Source organism: Rattus rattus, chromosome 15 (assembly GCF_011064425.1).
Source record: "Rattus rattus isolate New Zealand chromosome 15, Rrattus_CSIRO_v1, whole genome shotgun sequence".
Lineage (NCBI taxonomy): Eukaryota > Metazoa > Chordata > Mammalia > Rodentia > Muridae > Rattus > Rattus rattus.
In genome coordinates, this window is record NC_046168.1 from 57,591,084 (window position 1) to 57,617,926 (window position 26,843).

General features: G+C 44.9%; 3 protein-coding genes across 3 annotated transcripts in view; 1 reads left to right on the plus strand and 2 right to left on the minus strand.

The window, feature by feature from the left end:
- Nucleotides 1-3,181: 3,181 nt before the first annotated feature.
- LOC116884387 lies at nucleotides 3,182-4,643 on the minus strand. Its single transcript, XM_032885499.1, has 2 exons — nucleotides 4,596-4,643; nucleotides 3,182-4,060 (listed from the first exon to the last, which is right to left on the minus strand). The coding sequence occupies exons 1-2, from the start codon at nucleotides 4,641-4,643 to the stop codon at nucleotides 3,182-3,184; spliced, it is 927 nt and encodes a 308-aa protein (XP_032741390.1).
- A 5,268-nt stretch (nucleotides 4,644-9,911) lies between these two features.
- Cfap53 (cilia and flagella associated protein 53) overlaps nucleotides 9,912-26,843 on the minus strand; it is a 65,418-nt gene continuing 48,486 nt past the window's right edge. The window contains exon 8 of the mRNA XM_032885413.1: nucleotides 9,912-10,318. Within this exon, the coding sequence (XP_032741304.1) occupies nucleotides 10,090-10,318 (229 nt within the window). The 3' untranslated portion in view covers nucleotides 9,912-10,089. The remainder of the gene's footprint in view (nucleotides 10,319-26,843) is intronic.
- Nucleotides 20,840-22,066, plus strand: LOC116884886 (60S ribosomal protein L37a-like). The gene is made up of 2 exons (XM_032886123.1): nucleotides 20,840-20,845; nucleotides 21,806-22,066. Exons 1-2 carry the CDS (start codon nucleotides 20,840-20,842, stop codon nucleotides 22,064-22,066), a joined length of 267 nt encoding a protein of 88 aa, XP_032742014.1.

Consider the following 26,843-nt stretch of genomic DNA (forward strand, 5'->3'; position numbering starts at 1 on the left):
GGCCTCGACCCATCCTGAAAATGTATCCACAAACACCAGCAGATACCTGTATCCGTACATACCTGGTCTGATTTCAGTAAAATCAATCTCCCAGTGGATGCCAGGACGATGTCCCCTGGGATGAGTCCCGATACCATTTTTCACTTTTCCTGGGTTAACTTGGGCACAAGCTTTACAGTTTTCAGTCACTTCTCGTAGGGCCTGACCCTGTCCCAGAAGGTGGAGACCTATTTCTTCTCGTTCCAGGAGAGTTCTCATCTTTTTGATTCCCAGGTGGGTTAACTTATGTAAGTGAGATATTAATTCAAAAATCATTTTTGCAGGCATGACAATCTTTTCATTATAGACCCATCGTTTCAGTTGAGGAGAGTATACGGCCCCCATTTTCTTTAGGAGGTCTATGTCCTCTAAATCATACGGCCATGGGGAGACTTGCTCATGGTTATCTGCGCTGACCAAAGTCAGGATCTGTCCTTTCTCTGCGGCCTTTCAAGCCGAGATATCTGCCAACCGGTTTCCCCGAGCTTCTGGGCTCTGTCCCTTCTGGTGTCCTGGACAATGTATGATACTCAGTCCTTTTGGTAGAAATAGTGCCCTTAAGAGAGCTAAGATCTCAGCCTTATTTTTGATTTCTTTTCCTTCTGATGTAAGTAATCCCCGTCTTCGATAGATTTCACCATGAATGTGTGCAGTAGCAAATGCATAACGGCTGTCAGTATATACATTTAGTCTCTTACCTTCTGCCATCTTGAGAGCCTGTGTCAGGGCGATGAGCTCGGCTCGTTGAGCGGAGGTGCCTGCAGGTAAGGCACTCGCCCAGATTACCTCATCTTCGGTGGTGATTGTAGCTCCGGCCCTCCGCTCCCCGTCTGCCACATAACTGCAGCCATATGTATACCAAGTGTGGTCAGCATTCGGGAGAGGCTGATCCATTAGGTCTGGTCTGGTTCCATGTGTTTCTGCTAAAATCTGGAGGCAGTCATGTGGTTCGGCTTCTTCTGGTAAGGGGAGTAGGGTGGCCGGATTCAGAGCCACCACCGGGCCAAACTGGACCTTCTCCGTGTTTAGCAACAAGGCTTGGTAATGAGTCATTCGAGAATTAGAGAGCCAGCGGTCAGGAGGTTGTTTTATCAGGGCCTCTACCGCATGAGGCGCCAAGATAGTCAGAGGCTGTCCTAGGGTCAGCTTATTAGCATCCCTAGTCAGGAGAGCAATTGCTGCTACCATTCTCAGGCAAGGTGGCCATCCTGAGGCAACGGGGTCTAACTTCTTTGATAAATAGGCCACTGGTCGTTTCCAGGGCCCCAGTTTTTGTGTAAGAACCCCCTTTGCGTAACCTTGCTTTTCATCTACAAATAGCTCAAAGGGCTTGGTAACATCTGGGAGGCCAAGGGCAGGGGAGGACAACAAGGCACGCTTGATGTTGTCAAAGGCCTCTTGTTGTTGCGATCCCCACTGAAAAAGCATCCCTTGTTTAGTGAGTGGGTATAGGGGAGCAGCCATTTTGGCGTAACCCGGGATCCAGAGGCGACAAAATCCTGCCGTGCCTAAAAACTCTCTCAACTGACGGGGGCTCTTTGGAACCGGAATGCCAGCCACAGTCTGTTTTCGAGCTGAGGTCAACCACCTTTGCCCATCTTTCAGCTGATACCCCAAATAAGTGACTTGAGTTTGACATATTTGGGCCTTTTTCGCCGAGGCCCGATAGCCCAGGCGCCCCAGAGTCTGTAGGAGGGATTCTGTCCCCAAACGGCAGGCCCTTTCAGTGGCACCTGCCGAAAGCAGGTCATCAACGTATTGCAGGAGTATGAGAGAGGGGTACTGGACTCTAAAATCAGCCAAATCCCGATGTAAAGCTTCATCAAACAGAGTGGGACTATTCTTAAATCCCTGTGGCAATCTAGTCCAGGTTAATTGACCCGAAAGTCCCAAGTCCGGATCTTTCCATTCAAAGGCGAATAAAGGTTGACTTTCCGGGCTGAGCCGGAGACAGAAGAAAGCATCTTTCAGGTCCAAAACCATGTACCAAGTATGTGTGGGGGGCAGAGTACTGAGTAAGTTGTAAGGGTTTGGGACAGTCGGATGGATGTCTTCTACCCTTTTATTGACCTCTCTTAAATCTTGTACTGGCCTGTAATCTCCAGTTCCTGGCTTTTTAACAGGTAGCAGGGGCGTATTCCATGGCGACCGGCAAGGGACTAGAATGCCCTGGTCCAGAAGCCTCCTGATATGTGGTCTTATGCCCTGGTAGGCTTCCTATGACATGGGGATACTGCTTTATAGAAACTGGAACTGCAGTGGCCTTTAGTTGAATAATTAGAGGGGGCTGCTGAAGCGCTAGTCCCATTCCACCAGTCTCTGCCCAGGCTAGTGGGAACTTCGTGACCCAAGAGTCTATTTCTGTAGTTTGTGGTTTGTCGTGCCCCGGTTCATATGTCTATATTCGTCCTCTAAAAGAGTCTATTTCTGTAGTTTGTGGTTTGTCGTGCCCCTGTTCATATAGTCTATATTCGTCCTCTAATTGAAGGGTCAGAATTTGGAGAGGGGTCCCATGAGGGCCAGTTATCCGGGCCCCTCCTTCTTCAAAATGAATCTGTGCTTTTAGTTTGGTAAGCAAGTCACGGCCCAGCAGAGGGTATGGACAATCCGGAACATGTAGGAAAGAATGAGTCACCTTACCAGTAGCCAACTGAACCTGGCAATCTGTAGTCCATCGGTATGTCTTGCCACCAGTAGCTCCTTGCACCCAGGCCATCCAGTCACTGAGCTGTCCATGAGCCCGGTGAGGACTGAATGTTGAGCTCCAGTGTCTACCAGAAAGGTAATGGGCTGCCCCCAACTTCAAGAGTTATCCTGGGCTCGGGGGGGGGGGGGCTCCTGGCCCTGACCTCCCTAGTCTTCATCTAGGGTCAAAAGGGAGGTCTCTAACTTCTTCCGGGGTTCACGGGAGTTCTTAGGGTTCTTAGGGCAATCCCTGGCCCAATGTCCTTTTTCCTTGCAGTAGGCGCACTGATCCTTGTCCAGCTTCAGCCCCTTTCGAATTCCCTTCCTGTCTCCCTTCCTTCCCTGACTCTGAACTACGGCGGCCAAAATCCGATTCAGCTCCTTGCTCCTCTTCCTCTCCCTCTCATCTTTCTCCCTACGTACTCTTTCCTCCTTCTCTTCCTGTGTCTCTCTCTTATTAAAAATCCTTTTTAAGCAAGTCCTGCAGCGTGTAACCCTGTAGGTTCTCCAATCTCTGTAACTTAGCCCTAATATCTGGCGCAGCCTGCCAGATGAAGGACATAGAGACACTCGTCATCTGCCCTGGGTCATCTGGATCATAGGGTGTATACATGCGATAGGCCTCTTTTAGTCTTTCTAAAAAAGCTGAGGGGGTCTCATCGGCCCCCTCTAATACCTGATTCACCTGAGCCAAATTGGTAGGGCGCCGGGCAGCCCCTCGGAGACCCGCTAAGAGCAACTGGCGGTAAAGGCGTAGGTGTCCCCTACCGTCAACCGTATTGAAGTCCCAGTTCGGCCTTGTAAGTGGGAACGCATCATCAATTGCATCAGGCAGCTGAGTAGGACGCCCATCATCCCCCAGGACGTGCTTCCTGGCTTCCAGAAACACCCTTTGTTTTTCTTCCGAAGTCAAGAGAGCCTGTAAGAGCTGCTGACAATCATCCCAAGTGGGCTGAAGTGTGAGTAAAACAGATTCTATTAGTTCAGTAAAGGCCACTGCGTCCTTGGAAAAAGGGGGGTTGTGCTGCTTCCAGTTATAGATGTCGGCCGCGGAGAAGGGCCAATACTGGGTCTGCCCTCCCACTCCCTGTCTAAGGGGAAAGGCCTGAGAGGTTGAATCCGGTGCTGCTTCCCACTTATGGCGCAGTCTCCCTGCTATTGGGGAAAATGCTGCCTCAGCCTCTGGGGGGGCAGGCGGTCTTGCTGCTGCCTCCTGAGCCAAACTTGTAGAAACAGGATATGGAGGAGGTTCCTCAGATAGGAGATCTATAAGGGGAGAGTTAGAATCTTCCGGAAGCACCAGCTTGGGTTTGGATGTAGTTTTGGGAGATTCCTTCTTGGTAAGGACAGGATAGAGAGAGGAAGGGGTTGAAAGAGGAACAAGTGGGGTCTTTCATATTAACGAATTGTTCGGGGTCTCCTCTCCTTGAGAAGTAGGCAGACTCCAGCTTGCTGGAATAATAATAATCCTCTTGCTATTGCATCGATCTCAGGTCTCACGTCTCATTTTTGAGATTGTCCTGGTAATTTCAGGTCAACTGTTACTCTGACACCTGGCCTGAGGCAAGGACAATGAGTCAGCAGCAATTTCCAGACATCCTCAGTAACAGTCTCCAGACCTCCCAAGGAAGTTTCCAGCCCCTACCCCGGTATTGGAATGTCTGTAGAGATGGATCCAACAGATTAACATAGAGTTCACCTACCCGGGAATTCCCTAATGGGCTTTAAATCAGGCCTGCAAGCTCACTTGGTTGTCTATCTTGGTAATGGGAGACCCCAGCATGCAGGACTTCTGCAGAATAAAACACCCTTTATGTTTAGATACTATTTGAGTCTGAGGTATCATTCTTTGGTGAACCATGGACTCTTACATTCCCTTTGTACATTGCTTGAATAGCTTCCTGCGAATTTTGCCCCATTGTATGATAGCTGTCTACAATCCTTACCCGTTCACTTCCACCTGAAAACAGTATGTAAGATGCTGTGTTGCTTAACAAACTTGTGTAATCCATCAGCTCATGCAGACTTCTTGATCCCAACTTCCAGTCTTCTTTTTTTCAGCCTTCCTAGTCTCCAACCTCTGACAGCTTACTGTTTCCCGATCCCTTTTCCTGTGGGTTTTAAGGGTCAAAAGAAGTAGATACAGTGGGCGAGTCAGAAAAACTGGGTACGCCACCAACTGAATCAGTGGTTTTGAAAGGTAGAAGTTTTAAGGTTGCCTCCCTCCCCTAGACAAAGGTTCAGAGTAGAAGAAAAAAACGGTTAGGCCCTGGGATTGTATGTTCCAGGAAGCTTCTCCTAGGACCGTAGAATGGGTAATTACATCGGCTGGTTCGACAACTCCTGGAACTAGCGGACCATAAAGTTAGATTAAAATCTTAGAGAACAATCTTGAGAAGCATGAAGCTTCTCACAGGAACTAGCGGACCATGAAGTTAAACAATCTTGAGAAACAGGAAGCTCCTCCTTGTGATTTTTCACTGGTATTCTCGACATTTTCCAATGACGCCCTCCCTACCCCCTTGGGTTGTGGTTTCTTCCTTTAAATTCCCCTTCTCTTAGCTACTGGTCGTTGAACTCCACTGCCCCTGCGTGGGATACGAATCTCAACCCCAGTGCACTGGTTCCTATGGATAAACCTCATGTGATTATAGCAAGGACTGTCTTGTGTGAATTCTTGGGGGGGTCGCGTCATCCCAAGACTTGAGTGAGGGTCTCCCCACACCGGGGGTCTTTCGGTTTAACCTGTTGATCTGTTGTGCTGGAAAAAAGGAGACTAAGAACACAGAAAAAGTATTTAGGTGAATCTAGGCAGATCTTTGTCAAGCCTAGTCTACAAAGCTAGTTCCAGACACCCAGAGAGAGAGAGAGAGAAAAAAAAAACCTGCCTCAAAACAAAAAACAAAGTATCAGACAAAAATTGTTACAAACCCCTTTTATTTTTTTACTTTGGTTTTATTTTGAGACAAGGTCTCATTATGTAGCCCTGGCTGGCCCTAAACTCTCAATGTAGACCAGGCTGTCCTAGAACTCACAGAAATCTACTTTCTTTTTCCTTCTGAGTGCTGGGATTGCTCATGAAGCATACCGAAAGGGTTTTTCTGGCTGAAGGGCATCTTGGAGGTTGGGAGGCAAGGAATAGCACGAAGTCATAACATGCAACAAATCTCACCTCACGCAAAAGATTTTTTGGGAGAAAAACAGAATGGTATCTGCCTCTGACTGGAGACAGCAGAGAGCTAGGTGAAGGGGAAGCCTTTTTATAGGGTTTTTTAGAGCATGTACAGAGAGCTAGTGGAAAAGTACAGAAAAGCCTGAGTATTGCTGGCCACGAACTATCTTTGGTCATGAATCCTGAGTCATAGGGGTGGCGATTTCCAAGTCTAGAAGATCAAAGTCAGGCCAGGAGCAGGGTATTCTTGGCCTTTTTGCCTACATACACCCTGCCTGCTTTACTTATTACTAGTGTATGTGGAATTGAAATAAACCAACAAAGAACGGTGCAGACAACCATATCGATTAAGCCAATTGAAAGCATGTGAGTCCTTCATTAGCTGGTGACGATGCCTCCATGTCTCTTGGTGCCAAAACTCAGGGGTTCAACCTACAAGGCAAAAATTACAAAGGTCATATGGTAAGGCCCAGACCCCCTTGATCAGTGGTATTTATTTTGAGACACCCCCGAGTGAGACACCAAGACTCAGACTGATGCAAAATTTTCCATCACGACAAGATCCACCCTCAAGTAGTCCTTCAAGGTGAGTGACTAGAAGGAGATCCCAAATGACTATAACAAGCAGTTTTTATACTTTTTAGGGGTATAGGTTACATCAGCTGGGTTACAGTTTAAACTTATTGGCTAAGCATATTGATCTTTAAATCTATTGGCTAGCAAGCATGTGTAGATTATGACATGCATTGGAACTCTACCTGGGACCAGAGGGTCAGGCAACTATCAGTCAGTACATTCTGTGTTTTTTTTTTTTAAAGAATGTTCTTGCTCCTCTGGAGAACTGTGGGTGGAGAACGGAACTTGGCCTAGCCTTGACCAGAGGCAGGTGGGTGTAAGGCTGGCGAAAACCTCTAGGGTCCTTCAATACCTCACAGCAAAGTTAGATGAGAGTCAGAATAGCCTTGAAATGTTTGTTTCTGGAAGAACAAAGTAATTGTTTCAGAGATAACGTGACAGTTACCTTTGACTTATACATTTTCCAGTTATCTTCATTTATGTTAAGTTTGTGGAAACATTGATTATTCTGATTAGCACATCTGGACCATGGTCAAGGTCAGGAAAACCTCAAGTGTGTTGCAGCACATGTGACTGTTTGGGGAGAGGGTTGATTCTAGAGCACGGAGGCGTCAATGTAAACAAATGGACTCAGGAAATGATGGCATTCCTCAGTCACACCAGCCAGTGCTGGAGTGTATTTGGATACATGAAGGCTTTTAAGTATCTGTAACCTCCTTCCATCTTGAACTACAGGGGTCAAACAGGTCAGCAGGCTTTCAAAACCATCTTTCTTGATCCTTTAAATCTTTTTTCCAAATAAGCATTCTAACAAATGATAATCATTATAGGCAAATGTAGAACCATAGTGGCTGACAGCTATAAGTCATTACTCCTCATTTGATGTTATAAGCCCAACTCCTGGCCCTCAGGATCCTACAGCCACTGAGTATATAGATGAAGTGTCTTCCAACACCCCCGCCCTGGCCAATTGTACACAACCACAAGAACCTTTTCCCAGAGACCCTGGCCACCTTCCTATCTAATAAACAAGCCAGTTCTCCATAGCTGCTCCTGGGTGTTTATTTTTTGTTTACTGCCCATGAACTCATTGCCAACTGAGATCCTACTGTGCACCCTGCCTGTACCTGGCTTCCACAGACAGAAATACAGTTGTCATATTCTGAGAGAGAGGGATCGAGGGAAAGTTGAACCCCTGATGGAGAGTGGAATCTTTTTATAGTGAAGATAGATTACTTTAACTTTTTATTTTGAGACTATGTAACCCTGGCTAGCCAGGAACTCCCCATATAGGGTAGGCTAGACTTGTGTCCAAGGCCATTTGGAGTTGTTTGAATAGAAAATAGGTGTGAAGCTCCCTACTTTGTTATGCAGTAAATTTTATAACCCCATTTGCCCTTCCTCAGACTGGGAAATGAGGTGAGGGGCCGGAAGTCATCAAAGAGTTGGCTTTATTTTATCATGAGCCACTGGGTCAGGCTCCAAAAAGTTAGGAGTGTGATTGTTTAAAAGATTGGGGGGCAGAGTTGGAGAGATGGCTCAGTGGTTAAGAGCATTGACTGTTCTTCGAGAGGTCCTGAGTTCAAATCCCAGCAACCACCTTCTGTAATGAGATCTGATGCTCTTGTCTGCTGTGTATGAAGATAACTACAGTGTACTTATATATAATAAGCCAAAAAAAAAAAAAATTGGGGGAATTTGCTCTTATTTTTAGGACATTTGCTTTGAGACTTCATCTCTCTAAATTATGTGTTTAATATTTGTATCCACTATTGGGAGGTGGTACAACCACGGAAGGGAACATCTTGTCAGAGGAAGTGACTCATGGTGTTGGGGCAGCATTCCTTTAAAGTGCATGCCTTGTTCCTGGTCCCTTCCTATTACTTGTTTTCTGTTCCATTCACATAACTGTCTTGTCATAGACACAGGGACAGTGCTGGAGACAGTACAACAGAGACCTTAAAGAATCAAGTTGTGATCTAGCCTGGTGGCCAGGCCTTTAATTTTGTCTACTCTGGAGGCTGAGGTAAGATCACATGTTCATGGTCAGCCTGGATAACTAAGACCACAGCTCAATATTTATATTTATTTATTTATTTATTTATTTATTTATTTATTCATTCATTCATTTATTTATTTCTATATTTATGTATTTATTTATAAGAGGACTGGGGACCTGGCCAAGTGGCAGAGCCTTTGCCCAGCATTTTCAAGGTCTTTAGGGGTCAAACAACAAGAAATTAAATTTTCCAAGGAAATTTCATCTGTGGGTAAGAGAATCCTGAAGCAAACTGCCAGAGAAGGGCAGAAAAGGATTCTGATAACTTATTTCAAAGCTAAGGCTACATACCTGTCTTTTTTGCTTTGTCTTGTCAATCTACTGTAATAATGACATAGGAGAATGAAAGATCTCAGGTGTGGGTTCAAGAAGGACACTGAGATGGACTGTTCACCATAAGATTATTAGAAAAATTATTAATGCTATGGACAAATAGACAACAGCATGGCAGGGGCTCTAAAGAGAGGACTTAGGCATACATGGTAGATTTCTGATATGCGAGTGGTGTTAGCCTGAACTTATAGCTAGGCTCTCACAGTCTCAGGTAGGAAGACAGGGAAGAAGTGCGGAACAGAACTGTGCTCCACTCCCACCCAACGTTTCCTTTACTGTAAATACACTTTCCAAGATAAGAAATTTGGGCACCTGGTAGTCTGTTAGCTGAAGAGTCACAGACTCCTTCAGAGCTACTACCAGGGCTCTGGCTGGAATAGAAATCTGGTCTGGATTGTAGCCTTTCATTCCTAAAGATAGAAACTGACAAAAACAAAACAGAAACAACAGCAGCAGCAACAGCAGCAGCAGCAGCAGCAGCAGCAGCAACAGCAGCAGCATCCAATTCTGGTCTGTCCTGGTTGGCCTCGTTACCTAGAAACAGCTTAGAGAAGAAACCTCTACCCAGGGATTGCCTAGATCAGATTGATCTGTGGCCATGTCTGTGGGGGATTGTCTGGATAACAAGTTGATGCAGGAGTGCCCACCGTGGGCAGCACTTTCCTAGGCTGTATGAGAAGCTAAGGCTAATCATAAGCTTGTGATTGAGCAAGAAAGTGCTCCAGCAAAGTGTTCCTCGAAGGTTTCTTCTTCAAGTTCCTGCTTGTCTTGAGCCTGATTTCCCACAGTGATGGATGTGGTTTGAAAATGTAAGAAAAACACATTCTTCCCCTGGTTACGTTTAGTCAGTGGTTTATCACAGCAGGGGAACCAGAACATGGCCCAAATTATAGACAACCCCCTTTTTCTTTACTAATTCCTGTCTCCAGGGTTTTGGTAAAGCACCAGACAAGTTTCGCAGCCTGTAAAACCACACAAACTGCGCAGCAACCCCTCTGTTACCAGAAGCTAAAATAAATCTTTATTCTTTTTAAGCTGACAATGTTGGGTAGTTTGCTATAGCAATATAGAGTTAACTAGTATCCAAAGAACAAATTTATCTGAAGAAAGAAAATTATGTCTAATAAAGTATACAACCTCAGAGAATACGAGTTTATCCATTAGTTAAAAGGTGTAGTTAAAAATAGTGAAAGACCCAGAAAAACACGCACTGATCTGTATAAAACTATAGAGGAGACTTGTCACAGTAAGCCCTGCGCATGGGATGAACATTCTGGGACAGAACTTGATGCTCAGCGAGGATCTTCTGTATTTTGTCCACGTAGACTTGGTTTGCGGCCAGCCCTGCTTCAAATTCTTGGCGTTCCTCTTCCTTTTCTGCTTCTCGGGCCTGCTGCTGGTAGGCAATTTGCATCCGAAGTTGATTCCTATACTCCTCAGCCAAAGCGCAGCGCCTAATGTTTCAAAGATAACAAAGTATAACATTAAAGGTTAACATTTGGTTTTATTTATACCATTAGCATTAAGTGTACTGTGTCTACTTAGCGTTTCCATTAATATGGGCATGTAACTATCGCTTTGAGACCGAGAACTGGGATTGTTAGGGCCTGTGACAGTTCTGTCTTTTAATATTTTAAGGAACTTCGGTGCTGGAGAGGTGGCTCAGAGGTCAAGAGCACTGACTGCTCTTTCGGAGTCTCCAAGTTCAGTCCCCAGCACCCAAGTTATAGGTTACAGCCATCTGTAGCTCCAGTTCCAAGGGTTCCAATAGCCTCTTCTGGCTTGAGGTCACCAGGTGCATGTGTGGTACTGGCAAAAAAAAAAAAAAAATATGCATATAGAATAAAGATAAATACTTTTTATAATAAATAAAAAAGGCAACTCCAGTTAGTTGTTCCATACTGGTACTGATGGAATGACTATGGCACTATCTTAAACCAAAACCCTGATCTGAAGAGCATGCACAGACAACTCTTTAAGACACTCTTAATGGTCTCATTCACAGCTCTGTAGCAGAACGCCTGCTGTGCTCTCCCCTTGTTCTCTGACCCCCATCTCTAATGGATCAAGTAGACTTTCTCCTCCAGTCTCCCTTCCTCCCATTCATCCCATAATCCCAGCCCCACCCACAAGCAGCCACTCCCTAGGAACATGCTGTCAGACCAGCCAGGGAAGCAGGTAGGCTAACCGCAGACTTCTACATCCCCCTCCGCTCCTTCAAATCCAAGCCCCTGGTCTCATCACCAGCTATGTCGCAGAACACCTGCTGCAACCCTACTCCTCAGCCCCCATCTCCATTGGCCCACACAGATCTCAAATTATAATCTTCCCAAACCCAGATGCATAAACACACAAGAGCCAAGAAAATATGTCCCCGCCAGAACTCAAGAGCTACTACAGTCGGCCTGGAGAAATGCAGCATGGCTGCAAACCCAAGACAAGGGCCTTAACATCACCCTTTTGAATAAGATAGAGCTCCTTAAAGAAGAAATGAATAAATCCTTTCAAGAAATCCAGGAAAACACAGACAAACAACAAAAGAAAACAAACAAACCAGGTCAAGACCTCAAAGTGGAAGTAGTATTAATAAAGAAATCCAAACTGAAGGAAGTCTGGAAATGAAAACCATAGGAACTTGAATGGGATGAGGAGGCAAGCCTCATTAAAAGAATATGTGGAAGAACAAAAACCCTCAGGTATTGAAGACATGATAGGGGACATGGATACTTCAGTCAAAGAAATATTATATCTATAAAACTCTCTCCTGGCACAAAACACCCAGGAAATCTGGGACCAAATGTAAGAATAATAGAAATAGAGAAAGGAGGAGAAACTCAGGTCAAAGGCATAAAAAATATTTTCAACAAAATCATAGAAGAATTTTCCTAATCTAAAGAAAGAGCTGCCTATCAAGGTAAAAGAAGCATACAGGGGGTTGGGGATTTAGCTCAGTGGTAGAGCGCTTGCCTAGCAAGCGCAAGGCCCTGGGTTTGGTCCCCAGCTCCAGGGGGGGAAAAAAGAGAAGCATACAGAACACCAACTAGGCTGGACCAGAAAAGAAATTCTTGTGGTGCATAATAAACAAAACTGTAAATACACAGAATATAGAAAGAACATTAAAAGCTGCAACAGAAAAAGACCTAAAAGCAGACCTATTAGAAAAATCCCTGACTTATGAACAGAGTCTCTAGAAACAAGAAGGACCTGGAAAAATTTCCTACAGACTCTAGGAAACCACAGATGACAGTCCAGGTTATTATACCCCAAAAATCAATCATAATAGATGGGGCAAAAAACATTCCATGACAAAATAAAATCTAAGCAATATATGCTTTCAAATCCAGCACTACAGAAGGCATTAAAAGGAAAATTCCAACCTAAGAGGTTTACCATACCCAAGAAAACACAGATAGTAAATAATCCCAGACCAGCAAATCAAAACAGTGGAAACATACATACACGACAACAACAACAACAACAACAACAAAATAATGGGAACCAACAAACACTGTTAGTTGATCACTATCAATACCTGTGGTCATGATTCCTCAATAAAAAGACACAGACTAACAGAATAGATGTGAAAACAGGTTCCATTCTACTTCTGTATGCAAGAAACACACTTTAACATCGAAGATATTACTTTAGGGTAAAAAGATAGAAAAAGATATCCAAAGCAAATGGACCTAAGAAACAAGTTGGTGTAACCACTTTAATATCTAACAAAATACTCATTAAATTAAAACTAATCATAAGAGAAAGAGAAGGACAATATGTACTCCCAAAGGAAAATTCCACCAAGAGGACATTGCAATTCTTAATGTATATGTACCAAACACAAGGCCACCAAAGTTCATTAACAACAAAACAAAACAAAACAAAAAAACAAAAAAACCCACTACCTATAGCTTGAATCACATATTGACCCTCACCCATTGATAGAGACTTTCATACCCCACTCTTGACAATATATAGGCTACCCAGACAAAAATGAGGCAGAAATGCTGGAGCTAACTGACATTATAAACCAAATGTACCTAAAAGATATTTACAGAACATTTCTCCCAATCACAAAGAAACATACATTCTTCTCAGCTCTTCATGGCACTTTTCCCAAAACTGGCCACATATTCAGTCACAAAGCAAGTCTTGAAAACAAAAACAAAAATCAAACCATTGAAGTAATGCCCTGCATCCTTGTCTGACCATCATGGATTAAAAAGACATGAACAACAGAAATACCCACTTACAAACTCATGGAAACTGAACAGGTCTCTACTGACTGATAAACACTTTCAGCAAAATATCTTGATACACAATTAACTCACAAAATTAAGTTCCTTTCCTATATACGAATGGCAAATTGAGAAAGAAATCAGGGAAATATCACCTTTTATAATAGCCTTAAAAATATAAACTATCTTGTGGTAACACTAAACAAGCAAAAGATTTGTATGATCAAACTTTAAGACTTTAAAGAAAGAAGTTGAAGATATCACAGAAGATGAAAAAATGCTTATGGATCTGTAGGTTTGGTATAGTAAAAATGATCATGCTATCAAAATCCATCTATAGATTCAATGCAATTCCCATCAAAATTCTACCGCAACCCTTCATAGACCTTAAAAGGACAATTTCCCCTTCATCTGGAAGACAAAGCAAAACTGTATAATAAAAAAGCTCCTGGAGGTATACTATCCGTAGTCTCAAATTGTACCACAGAGCTATAGTACTAACACAAAAACAAATATGGTATTTGCATAGATTAATGGAAATGCCTACACAACCTATGAACACTTGATTTTTTTAATTAAACAAACCAGAAATACACATTGGAATGACGGCCAGTGTAAGTGTGTTGGAGGCCAGCTGTGGTTTCCCATCCTCTGGAACAGGCGAGGTCTGCAGGATCCTAGTCCTGCCATAAGTGAGTATGGATGGAGGGCTGGGTTGGCAAAGGCCTTCCACGAGGATTTTAGTGTTATAGCTCTTTTAGACAATATCCAATGAAACAGCTCTCTTAGATAATTTTCAATGAAACAGCGTGTGTGCATATACTTCATTCACGGAGAACAAGGCTATATATGAACCTTGGAGAGTAGGAGCGGTTCTTCTTAGGGTGAAGTTTCATTGGTTGGAGTTTACAGTTCTGTGGATGCCTCATTCATATGGAGAGGCATTCTAGGAATCCCAGGCACCTGCTGGGCAGATTCTTATGTGAAAAGAGGAAGTTGAACTTGTAGGTTTGCCACAGAGTATGTGATATTCCTCAGGTAGAAGATTTGGGGTTGGGCTCCCCAGATCAGGCAGAAAAAAGGAAGCCCTACTAAGAAAAGGGAGTCCCCCATTTCGTGTTGGGCTCAGAGCAGCTATCTGGGCATGGTAAGCTACAACCTTAGGAGTGAGGTAAAACAGGCCAGCATCTTCAACAAATGGTACTGGTCAAACTGGGTGTCTGTATGTAGAATCCAAATAGATCCATACTTACAACTCTGCATAAAACTCAACTCTAAATGGATCAAAGACCTCAATGTAGGGAGTGGTTCTGAGGCTAAAGTCTGATCCAATTGATCCGAGGACAGAGTTCACCATGTGTTGGAGAGATGAGAACCTGACAACCATGTGAGATCTCAAAATGGAGCGGCCACACAGGCTGCTTCTACAGGTAGGTGGTCAGAGGGGTTTAGCGACTGAGGTTTAGGGCAGGTGGAGAAATTGGCAAGGGCAAGCTTTTCTAGGCTGAAGACAGTAGTACCCAGCAATTGTGCCAGAAGGCAAATTGAAATTGAAAAACTGTGTGTGTGTGTGTGTGTGTGTGTGTGTGTGTGTGTGTGTCTTTTATCCGAGGACTTAAGGGAAGCTGGGAGGGGGCTGGTAGCTCAGTCACTTCCCAGAGCAAAGGCAAGCAGGTAGAGCATAAAACTACACACAACACCTCAACATAAAACCAGACACACTGAACCAGATATAAGAGAACATGAAGATTAGCTTTCAACTCATCGGCACAGGAAAAGACTTTCTGAACAGAACACTGTTAGCGCAAGCACCAAGATCAACAATTAATAAATAGTGCCAAGTTCTGCATGGCTGTGGAGGGGATGGTGTGACACAGTTCCCACCCCTGGAGTACAGACAGCAGGGTGTGGGCCTCCGAGAGTGTTCAGGGTTGCTGGGCATAAGGCTTGTTTGTATAATGATGTATATAATTTCATGTTCTTCCTTTAGGAAGGCCCTCCCTGTTAAGGTTAATGATAATTAGAAATAGCATGAGACTGGGAGGGGAAAATGAGTTCCTCAGGAAAATGGTAAATTCTTTGATCTTCATAACAGTTCTTAAGGCTGTGGGAAAGAACTCTGAAAATATGAGTACAAGAGTATATAATTTCTCAACTATGTAAAATATAAAAATGCAATATAAATTGTATGAGGGACTTCATTGACTTAAAAGCACAGAGACATCTATACTAATGAGCCAGATTGTCAGAAAGATATTAAGGAAGGAGATGAAGAGATTTGGGGAGTAGTGGTTGTAGGGCAAGGTCCCACCTAGCAAAATTTATTGTTTATACTTACATAAGCATGCTGATTTCTGAGTTCAAGATCAGCCTGGGACAGAGCAAGTTCAGGCTCAGGCATGGTAAGAGTGATCTCAGAGCCGGACCCCATCCAGCTAGCTTATTGTCTGTGCTTACAAAGGCAGGCAGATCTCATTTTCTATGTTTTTGGTTTTTGGTGTTTTTTTTGGGGGGGGGGGCTGGAGGTTTTGTTTGTTTGTTTTTTTAAATGTACTTGCTGTCTTTTCAGGGAATAAGGACACACAATGTTGATTCATGGGATAATCAAAAAGGAACCTGGGGTAATGACTGAATTAGTATGCAAATAAAAGATTAGCTTTTGGTGTACAAGAGCTGACCTATCCAGATGCCTGTTGGGTGAGCCATCTGGAACAGAAGATATAGCTGTCCACTTGTACCCATAATTGATTTTTAGTTGTTCTTTTCACTGATACAAAACACCCCTTCCTCAGGAAAATATTAACCAAAACTGTTGGGGCAGCATTTCATGACAGGGACTGCCTGCAGCAGGCTGGAATAGAAACATCCCAAAAGGCTGCAGCAGCTCCTTATTTAAAAAAAAAAAAAAAAAAAAAAAAAAGGATGGTGTCTGGGACCCTGAGAAGCAGGAGACATATCCCTTCCAGGGGACCTGTCATCAGAAATAAGGGACTTTCTGCAGTAGGCTGGAATGGAGACATTTCATTAGCCCTCAGCAGCTCTTTGTAAAAAAAAAAAAAGGTTGTTCCCATTTCTCCTAATCTTACCCCTGGACAATGGTACATAAGACTTCATTTTGGCTTTGGTGTGCATAATTATTCTATTATATCTGACTTTCCTACTCTTCTTCTGCTCTGGTAAATTCTGTGAAACTAGATGTTCCTTGATGTAATGATTCTTAGACAATTAAAATTGAGGCATAGGGGTACAGCACAGCACAGTCCTAATGGCCCAGGGGCATGCTTGCCTTCTCATCTTGGAAACAATGTAATAACTGCACAATAGCAGTTCCAGATTAATGTTTGGCTTGCAAAGTAAGTTTGAAGAAATGATGTTTATAAATATTAGAAAATGAAACAGAGCCATTCACTGCTACAGTCATATAGGGTTCATTACCAGAAAGTGAAGGAATTTTCTAGAATTACGAAAAAGCATTTGTACAAGAGATACAATCATGGAATAAGGGAACACAAATATGGAAATACTTTAATTAGGAAAGGGAAAAAATGGAAGTTATGAAATGAGTTTTGCACAACATTTGAGAGTAGTTCCTGGTTTCCCTTTTATATGTATGGAAAAGAAAGTATAGAACACATAAAATTATATACTAGCAAAACTAAGTCAAAACACTGGGACCCCAAGGAGAGTCATGTATGCAATGTGCAGAAGTGGAAAGCTAGCAGAACTACTGAGTTAAGGGTTAACTTGATTCTTTCTGGCCACTGCCATGGCCTTGCCCATGTCATTTATCATTAGAGCTTCACAGGAAAATGCATGTAGCTGACCTTGGGGCTCTGAGCTCTGAAGTATAATAAGTCAAAAATTAAAGTTTAAATAATGATAAGTTTGCAATTATTATTATTTTGGCCACAGGCCTGGGAATAGGGGAAGCTTGAAACTTTGAGGAACAATTGCAATTCTTAATTATGGGATGTGGTTATTCTTTTGAATTTAATTTGGCACTGGTTACACAATGTCTTCTTTTTTTTTTTTTTACCTGCTTTTGGGTAACAATAAAAAGACTGGAGCAAGTTAAAGGAGAGGGGGTGTGTGTGTGAGGAGAGTGTGTGGGGGTGTGTGCATGTGTGGAAAAAGAACACAGAGTGAGTGTGTTGCGTGTGAGAGAGGAAGTGAACGAGAGAGCACAACCTCCATCGAGGAGGAGCGAAACTGTGTGCAGCTTCAAGCCGAGAGAGAGAGAGAGAGAGAGAGAGAGAGAGAGAGAGAGAGAGAGAGAGAGAGAGAGACTTTAAGCCTTAAAAAATTACCTGTCAGCTTGTACCAAATAGCCATCTGTGTTCACATATTATGCACCTTCCAGCAATCCCTGCTTCCAGTTGAGAACCCAGATCCTGTGTCGAGGCTGGACCCTGACACAAAACTACTTTGTGATTCCATATTCTACCCATCAGAATGGCTAGGATCAATAAAACAAGTGACATCTCATCCTGCTAAGGATGTGGAGTAAGGGGCACACCTTGCCCATCGCTGTTGGAACTGTAAACTTTTACAGTCACTTCTGGAAATCAGTGTGGCATTTCCCCAGGAAACTGGGAATCCATCTACCTCAGGATCCAGCTATACCACTCTTGGGCATAGATCCAAGCAAGATACAATCCATAGGACCACGGAGGTTAGATATAGAGGAAGGGACTCTCTCATCCCTTTCTTGATTGGCACCTCCGCAGTGGTCCCATTTAACCCTCTCATCCCTTTCATTGGACCTCCACAGTGGTTCTGACTCAAAACTGTTCCTTCTTCCTAGTGGCCCTAACTATCACCTCCTTGCTTATCCCAGAAACTCTAAAACTTACTTCTCCTCAAGCTCTCCCGGTAGCTCATGCCAACGGTTACACAACACACCCATCACACCCACCCTACCCTTTGTGTCTGTCTTCAGACTACTCTTCATATCTCCAGTCCCTGCATCAGCCCCGCTCTTGCCTTCTCTATCTCTGTATCCTTGCCCCTCACCTAAACGGGGATACATTACTGCCAACGAACACCTCTCCCACAGCTCTCCTTCACGCCTATTCCCAAGTTGGACTACTCTTTCCTAGTATTCTACTACTTTACTAGTCGTCCCTGTCCCAGAGGCTTTATAGGTGCTTCATTGATGGCAGCGCTTAAAAAAAAAAAAAAAAAAAAAAAAAATGACTGCCTCGTTGTCATCCAGGAACAGCCCAGTCACTCCCTACTCGCCCTCAGGTCTTGGAGGCTAGCTCCCTCCTTCCCAAGCCCACCTTTCGTCAGGCAAAACTCACTGCTCTCCTTACGGCACTGATCCTAGCCACCAACGCACATTCTTAGTCCATGTACTAGCGCTGTGCAGAGACGCTATGACCACAGCCAGCTCTTAGAAAGGCAAGAATTTCATTGCGGCTTGCTTACAGCTTCAGAGGCTTGGTGTATTTTACTCAGGGCGTGGAGCACGGATGCACACAGGCAGACAGGCAACTGAGAGCTCTATATCTGGATCCAATGGCAGCACAAAGGCACTGCGCAATCCACTGGGCCTGCGCTTAGGCTACTGAAACTACAAAGCCCACCCCCGTGACACGCCTCCTCCAACAAGGCCACACCCACACCAACCAGGCCATACCCCCTAATCTAGCTCAAGTAGCGCCGCTCCCTAATTGACCAAGCATTCAAATATCTGGGACTACAGAGGCCTTTCTACTCAAACCACCATAACAAATATCAGTATCAGGCTTGGGGGGTATGCCTACTGACCCATTTATTTTGGGTACCTTTTATTTCCTTTTATTGAGACAGTTTGTTGTGTATCCTACGCTGATCTTGAACGCACTATGTAGCCAAGGATACATTGGACTCCTAATCTTTGTTTACATCTCCCCAGTGCCGGGATTGAGGGTCTGCACTAGCACTACTAGCTTGCACAAGTACAGTTTTTAAATACGAGCTGTAGAATAATGAGAATTCCTTGCCTTGGCCTCCACTAGGAAAACAGGGTTACAGCATTCTAAAGCCCTTGAGGGAATAAGAATGTCTTCTTTCACTCACTAAATCAAGACTGTTTATGCGAAAGAGGTTGGTCCCTAGGTAATTCCAAGACAGTTCTCTGGCAGCCCACTATGTAGCTAAGGATGGTCCTGAACTCCTAATCCCTTTGCCTCTATCACCTGAGTGCTGGGATTATGGGTGTATGCTACCCTATCTGGTTTAGATGGTTCCGTTTCGTTTCGTTTTGTTTTTCTTAATCTTGAATTTAGGGTTAGGGGAATGGCTCAGTGGGCACAGTAGCATGCATCTTTAATCCCAGCATTCCTGTGGTAAAATCCCTTTTCTTGTTTCCTTAGTTACCAGACAACCAGAAGACCAGAGGATTTAGAGTTTGACCATGACGGAATGCCTTGTTTAAAAAAAAAAAAAACCAGGAAAAACCAGATTCCTATGAGATCACAGCTGCCCTTGGCTGAGACATCCTGTTTCCCAAAATAGTCTGACTTGCTTGAACAAACAGTTCCAGGGAGAAGAGATCCTTGTAACCTCCCAAGGTACTTCCGAGTCCTTACCCCGAAGCGAATCACAGCAGCTGCCTCTGTGAACCCAGGCCCCTCCCACCTCTCCTGGGCAGACCCTCCACTCCCGTAGGAGAGAAGCTGTCCCTTGAGGACGCGTATGCTAATAAACCCAGTCTTTTGTCGAGTCAGACTCTGGTCTCTTTCCTGCTTTTGTCTCTTTGCTCTGCAGTCTGAAATCTAACAGCTGAGGACTATCCTCCTGGCCGACGCTCTGGGGGCAGCGGATGAGAAATATGTCTCCTGGCGGAAGACATGCGACGCGTCAGGAGGACTTTCCGGAGAGACTTTGCCGCTTTACTAATTTTTTCTTACACCCTCCTCCGTTCCTTTCCTTTCACCTCACACTCGATAGGAGAGAGAAAAAGGATGTGAGGCAAGTGAGTTGTGTGCGACCAAGGGTGCAAGCCTGGTAAGGTCAAGACCTGCCCGAATCGCCAAAGACTTTCATCTTGAGACTGGCTAGAGTAAGGATCGCTCCCTCCCAGTTCTGGACCTGTGCGCCACTGTGAACTTGGCCGTGCAAACCCTACTTTCACCACCGTTGAGGTAGTCACTTAGCCTGGGGACAAAAATGACAGGTTTAACTTCCTCTCTCCCTATAAGGAAGTGCCCAGCAAGCCCCTGGAATTCCTCTTCATGCAAATGAAACATTCCTAGCATCTTGGTAGGAACCAAAAATGTACCTACACTCACCATGAAAACTCTCCACCCCACTTCCCAAGGTTTATATAGCGTGTATTACCCTGAATAGAGGAGAGCAGTTCCACAGAACACCTTCCTGGAGAAGGCCACTTCTCCCCAGCACTCAAGCCTAGAGTTCCCAATGATCAGGCTTCTTCCTTTCATCCTGGCCCAGGGTGCGATGGTGCTGGACTACTCCAAAGGCGGAAACAAATTGGATGGCAGCTGGACCCGGTGCAGATTCAACAGAACCTCCAGTTTGAGCAGGGAAGGGTGAATTCTCCAGGCATCAGCCCAAAGAGCCTAGGCCTCTACACACTCTGAGGGCCGGCCATCTAACTTTTCCTACATCATTTTCAGGATAATAAAGGCTATCGCGTGGATTCAGATGTTGACAGGATAACCGGCACCTAGCCAGAGCACTCTCTGGTATTGGCAGAAGATCTCGAAACCTCTGTCTGGAACCCACCGGACCATGGAGGTGAGGAGGGTGTTGGAGGGGTTGGGGGGTGGCTAAAATCTATCATTTTTTTTCTCCTTGAAACAAAAATTAAGAACCAGTTACACAGTGATCAATAAGTGCCGCTTAGGGTAGTTTCTGGAATTCTTAAAACCTGGGGACAGGATGACATTTTCTGCTCTCTGCAGAATTCCCTGATCGCCATTAAGGCCAGGCGGCAGAAAAGTTCCCATCAGACCAGGCATTTTCTTTTCTTTTCTATCATGGGAAACAACTCTTTTTTTTTTTTTTAATCCTTAGATTAGGGAAATAAGTGCTCTTTTAAAATCTCATGAACTAAGACTCACTAAAATACAAGCCTCCTTGTTTTTGGAAGAGGTCCTTCAGATAATACTGTGTATAGTCCTGACTCGACTGACCCCTGTTGCTTCTCTCACATGACAGCTGAAAGGAAAACCTCCCTCCCCTGATTTTCTGCCTATATTTTATGCAGCAATGCATGGGACCACTTGGAACAAGGCCCACCGTGAACGCTCCATTCCCCCAGTCAGGCAAGCCCGAGAATCAGTGCCTTAAAGTCTGCTCTATTCCATATCTCCCAGCCCTTAAATTGGAAATCAAAACCATATATACCTACTCCTACCCCCTTTCTACCCCTTGGAGGGACTGCTACACAAGCCCTCAGCCTCAGCCACCCTTCCTCCCCTCTGCCAACCAAGCCTAGAGCCCACAGGACACCATTACGAAGGCAGGCAGGCAGGCAAGTCACCCTTGAGACTCTTCCTACTACACCTCCCTCCCCCAAAGCAGAGAGAGCACTCCCTGCTTCTTCTTCCTCAAACCTACAAAGCTACTCCACACACACACAGAGAGAGGAGAGAGAGAGAGGAGAGAGAGAGAGAGAGAGAGAGAGAGACAGAGAGAGAGAGAGAGAGAGAGAGAGAGAGAGAGAGAGAGAGAGAAAAAACTTTAAGCACCAAGAAGGTCATGATCGTCGGGAAATATGGGACCCACTATGGTGCCTCCCTCTGGAAAATGGTGAAGAAAATTGTAATCAGCCATCCCATCAAGTACACTTGCTCCTTCTATAGCAAGACCAAGATGAAGAGACGAGCTGTTGGCACCTGGCACTGTGGTTCCTGCATGAAAACAGTGGCTGGCAGGGCCTGGATCTACAACACCACTACTGCAGTCACAGTGAAGTTTGCCGTCAGAAGACGGAAAGGACTGAAAGACCAGTAGAAGCCCTACCATCTGAGACTCGCCTGGCCTCCAATGAACGGGTTAATTTACAGGAAAAACAAACAAACAAACAAACTTAAAACGGGCAACCCTCAGCCCCGACAGTAAGAGGGAAAATAGCTTCCATTGAGGACTTACGGCTATCCAGCATCTCAGAGGGCCGATACCCAAAAATAACCACAAAATAGATAACAGGCAGTTTAAATGCCTTATTGATACTTGGGAATACAAGACAGTTTTGAGACAAGAGATCCCTCAGGATTGGTAGCTAGTCCCTGGACCTCAACTTCTAGGCATAGGAGGCTGCTCTCAAGCAGTCATCACCAAACACGTCTACAGATGGGAAAACCCTGATGGAGTTTCCGGTCTGATACGCCCTCTAACAGTTGATATAGCCACCAGTCTTCTAGGGAGAGATATTTTAGAAGCCCTAGAAGTGGTGACTGGCACGGAATCAGAAAGGAATTGCATCAGGATCGACGATTGTGCCTTTAATGAAAATGATACCCTAAAAAGCCTTACCCTCCATGTCACCACCAATTCTAAGGGCAACTATTAATTTTAATACTCCCAAATGAAGTCATCTGGGTTGAATGGTAACCTCTCTCAAGGGAGAAACTTGAAGCCCTCATACAAGCAGTAAAAGAGCAGCTTTTACTACAACAACACATCCGCCCCTCCTGCAGTCTATAGAACACCCCTGTGTTTGTCATAACAAAAGCCTCAGGGATATGGAGACTGTTACAAGACTTAAGGGCTTCTCCCTGAAGGTTCTGGGGTTCTCCCCGAAGGAGGCTGCCCCTTGTCCCAGCATCCCTGCCAATGTCCTTCTATTGGTACTAGATATCAAAGACTGCTTTTCTTCCTGTCCCTCTCCACCCTTGAGACTATGAACACCTTGTGTTTTCAATAACCCCTATTAATAACTCTGGGATGGCTTCAAGATATGAATGAACAGTTCTTTCTCAGGGGATGGCCAACAGCCCCACTCTCTGACAGGAGGCCGTGGTCACTGCATCAAAACCTTATTTAAACAAAGTACTCAATATTGACCATTACATGGGTGACATCCTGGTGTGGGGATATTCTTCCACTTATCCTCCCTTCCTTCCCTGTCCTCCCGGGGATTTAAAATAGCCCCTCGTAAGATACCTTAGATACAGCTTATTCTGATCATCACATTCTTAGGAATAGAAATCTCCCTGACCTCAACATGCCCTCTTAGCCCCGCTCCTTCTTCCCCAAGAACATAATTCTCTCCTCTCTTCCCTCCCAAGCCTTTTGGGTAACCTTAACTGGCTTTGCCCTGGTTCCTCCTTCCCACAAGCATTCTCTAGCCCCTCTTTGACCTCTTAAAAGGAAATAAAAGCCCCTCCCCGCCACAAACACTTTTTCCTGAGGCAAACCAAACTCCCAATGTGGCCCTAAATGACATAGTGCTTGCTAGATAAAACCCAACAAAGCCTGTACAGCTTCTTATCTTTCACTCCTCCCCTACACTTGTAGGAGACCAATTGGCCCCTGAGGAAGGCTCCACACATCTGTGGGTGGTACACCCAGAAGTTATGATTAAAAGTGGCAGAGATAGAGCCCTAGAAACCTCAGGGAAAGAACCTGATATTCTTGTCACCCCCTTTTTCCTCTCTCTGTAAGGAGCCGTATTGGATTTGGGCCTGGCCGCTTTGTGACTATATAGCTCAAAGTGGCTACATGACTCTGGGCTGTATGGCCACAGTTACTCAGCCCTAAGATGACTGCCATAAAGTCTTGAGATTGTTGGACAAAAGCCTCTCCCATGAATTTACGGCACAGGAAGATAGCAATCACGGAATGCTTCAGCCCGAGCAAATACCAGATGTCTCCTGAGCAAACACCCGGTGTCTCCACCGCATGACCTCTTCACCTCCTGCTATCAGAGTACCCTCATCCCTCCTTCCTTTGTGTTTCACAAAGGTCACTCCCCTACCTGAAACCTTAAAAGCTGTAACGCTCACCCCAATAAACGAGACCTTGACAACAGAACCTTGCTTGGTCTCCTTCCTTTCTCCCCCCCTTGACCCTCAGGTAGAGCCTCTTCGGGACCCTGAATAACTGGACCTGCTGGACGGGTCATCTCTCTGATATTCAATGGCTACCCCTGCTTTGGTATTAGCTTAAGAGAATCCTCGAGACAAACTGATAACCACTACCCTAGCCCCCCCAAAAAAATAGGGCTTCTGTTTTCCCTCTGTTGTGGCTGCCCTCCCCCAGTTCTTTACAAAGAAGCTCATCCCTGGGGTCCCCTGATAGTTACTAATAGAGAAAAGAGGGGAGCCACAGAAATACTATGTCTACTACTCCCCTGAGGATGAGCCCTGTTATCTGATTCAAAGAATTGCCCCATCACTCCCCCAGTATAAGGAACTATATATACTATCTATTTAGCCCTAAAAGGGATCAATAAGCCCTTTCATCTTTTTTCAGACAGTGTATATAATATATGCTGTAATTTGCTCTCCCGGTTATTAAGGTCCTTTGTTAAGTTAGAGCCAATCCACTCTCCCCTCTACTCACACAGATCTTCACCCTCTAACTGAGGAGAGCCAGCCCCCTCTCCATCCTGCACGTTGGGTCTCACAGCCCCTTGCTGGGTCTGATATATGAGAGGAATCCCTCACGGATGGAACCACCTCTACAGGAACGTTCATAGCCTCCATCCAGCAAGCAGGTCAATTCCACTCACACACAGATATAAAGGGGCTTCCCGCCCACTTCCTCCGCATCCCCCTTGCTCAGCTTCAGAAGATATAAAAACGTGCTCCTTTTGCACATCCCTCATTACTGCCCCAGCTTTACAAACCATGGGCACCGACCCCCGAGGTCTCAAACCCGATGCCCTCTGGAAAACTGATGTCACTTACGTGCCCTAATTTAGCCACCAGACATATATCTGTTACTCACGGTTTCTATGGGCTACAGGGCACGGGAGAGAAAACTCAGAAAGGTTAATTCACCACAACGCTCTCCACCTTTGCCTCCAAGGGCATTCCCAACAGATAAAAACCGACCATGGTCCTGCCTTTACCAGTCTGTATTATCTATGAGTAATGTCATGATTTAAATGAACTGTTGGACAGTCCAGTCATTAGTGGCAGTTAAAATAGCTACCAACTTTTACAAGAAAGAGTTGTTTAGATATCCCTCTGTGGGAGATTCTGTCTTCCAAGACCAGGCCGGAACCCTACCTCCCTTCTGAAATGCCTTTCAGCCTTGAGAGCCATTGATCCTCTAACCAGAAGTGGAGCATCTTTCTCCATCACTGTGAATCTGCACAAATTCTATACATGCCAGCGTGACCCATGGAATGCGGCAAAGGTGGTCCTCTGCTGACCCTATCCTTAGCCTAGGCCTGGCAGCTTCTCTTAGACTACTTGCTATGAGACTATTCTCCCTCAGAACAAGTTACCTGACCCCACATCTCAAGCCAGAGAGATGCTTCAGCTGTTAACACAGGTGAGATCCCCCACCACAGTGAGACACACTGCCAGTGATATAAGTGGGTGTTTTTCAGTGTTTACCCAGCCAAGCCTCCAGTTGAATTCAGCCTCATTCATATCTGACTTCAAGCACATGTGCTAGCTTAAGCAAGGACCACTGAGGGGAGCCTTGCCAACTTGCAGAATAAGAGGAAGTAAGCTGTTTTAAACCATGAATTTCGAATGTTTCCAGGTAGCAATAGGGATCTATGGTGCTTCCAGTTGACAGTTGTCGGATGCTCCGGGCTCCCTCAGTGTTTGCCCCCTGCTGAGCCTTGCTGACTAATGTGGAAACTTTTTTTTTTTTTTTTTTTTTTTTTTTTTTTTTTTTAAGAGTATTTCTTATGTACATTTGAACATCTCCCCCCTTCCTTATGGGTGTTCCCTCCCCACCCTCCCCCCATTGCCGCCTTTGCTGTTTGGCCAATGGGCATCATTTGCTGTTTGGCCAATGGGCAGTAACACCGTTGAGTCAGTTCTGTTTTTATCCTGAGAACGTAAGCTTGTTTTTCCACTGTGCTTCCGAGGTTTTTTTCCACCAAGGGCTAAGACTGTATATATTGTGTGAACCTCAGTAAAGCTTTGGCATTTTCATAGCACAAATGACCCGAGTCTGTGTCTTTGGTTAAATCCTCCAGGTCTACGCCCGGTTCTTGGCTCTGTGGCAGCGCAGGAGACAGTCTTTTCTCACATCCCAGTTGAGTGTATATTGGGTGGGAAGAGGTAGTTCTTACAAAGACCCTTTCAAATCTCCAGCAGTGAGCTTTTCAAAGCCGGGGAGGAGGGGCTCTCAAGAGGCTCAGCAGTTAAAGGAGCTTGCCGCCTAACCTGATGATTTGAGCTTGTCCCCTAGGAGCCATATGGTAGAGGGTGAAAACTGACTCCTACAGTTTCTCCTCTGATTTCCTATGTGTGCCATGACAAACTCACACACATATACATACATGAGTTGTGTGTGTATCTCTCCCTCTCTCCCTCCCTCTCTCTCTCCCTCTCTCTCTCTCTCTCCCTCTCTCTCTCTCTCTCTCTCTCTCTCTCTGTGTGTGTGTGTGTGTGTGTGTGTGTGTGTGTGTGTGTGTGTGTGTGTTTTTTCTGCTTTTTCACCTGAGCCTGACTGGGTAATCCTAAGGAAACTCGTAGATCCCAGAGAAGGTAGTCACGGGAGGACAGTGGTGTTTCCAAAAGCAATAAAACACGTTAGCGTTTTAGTCTTGAGGACAGGCAGAGTCCTGTGCGTGTAAGCCATCCCTGCTAATCTAGAT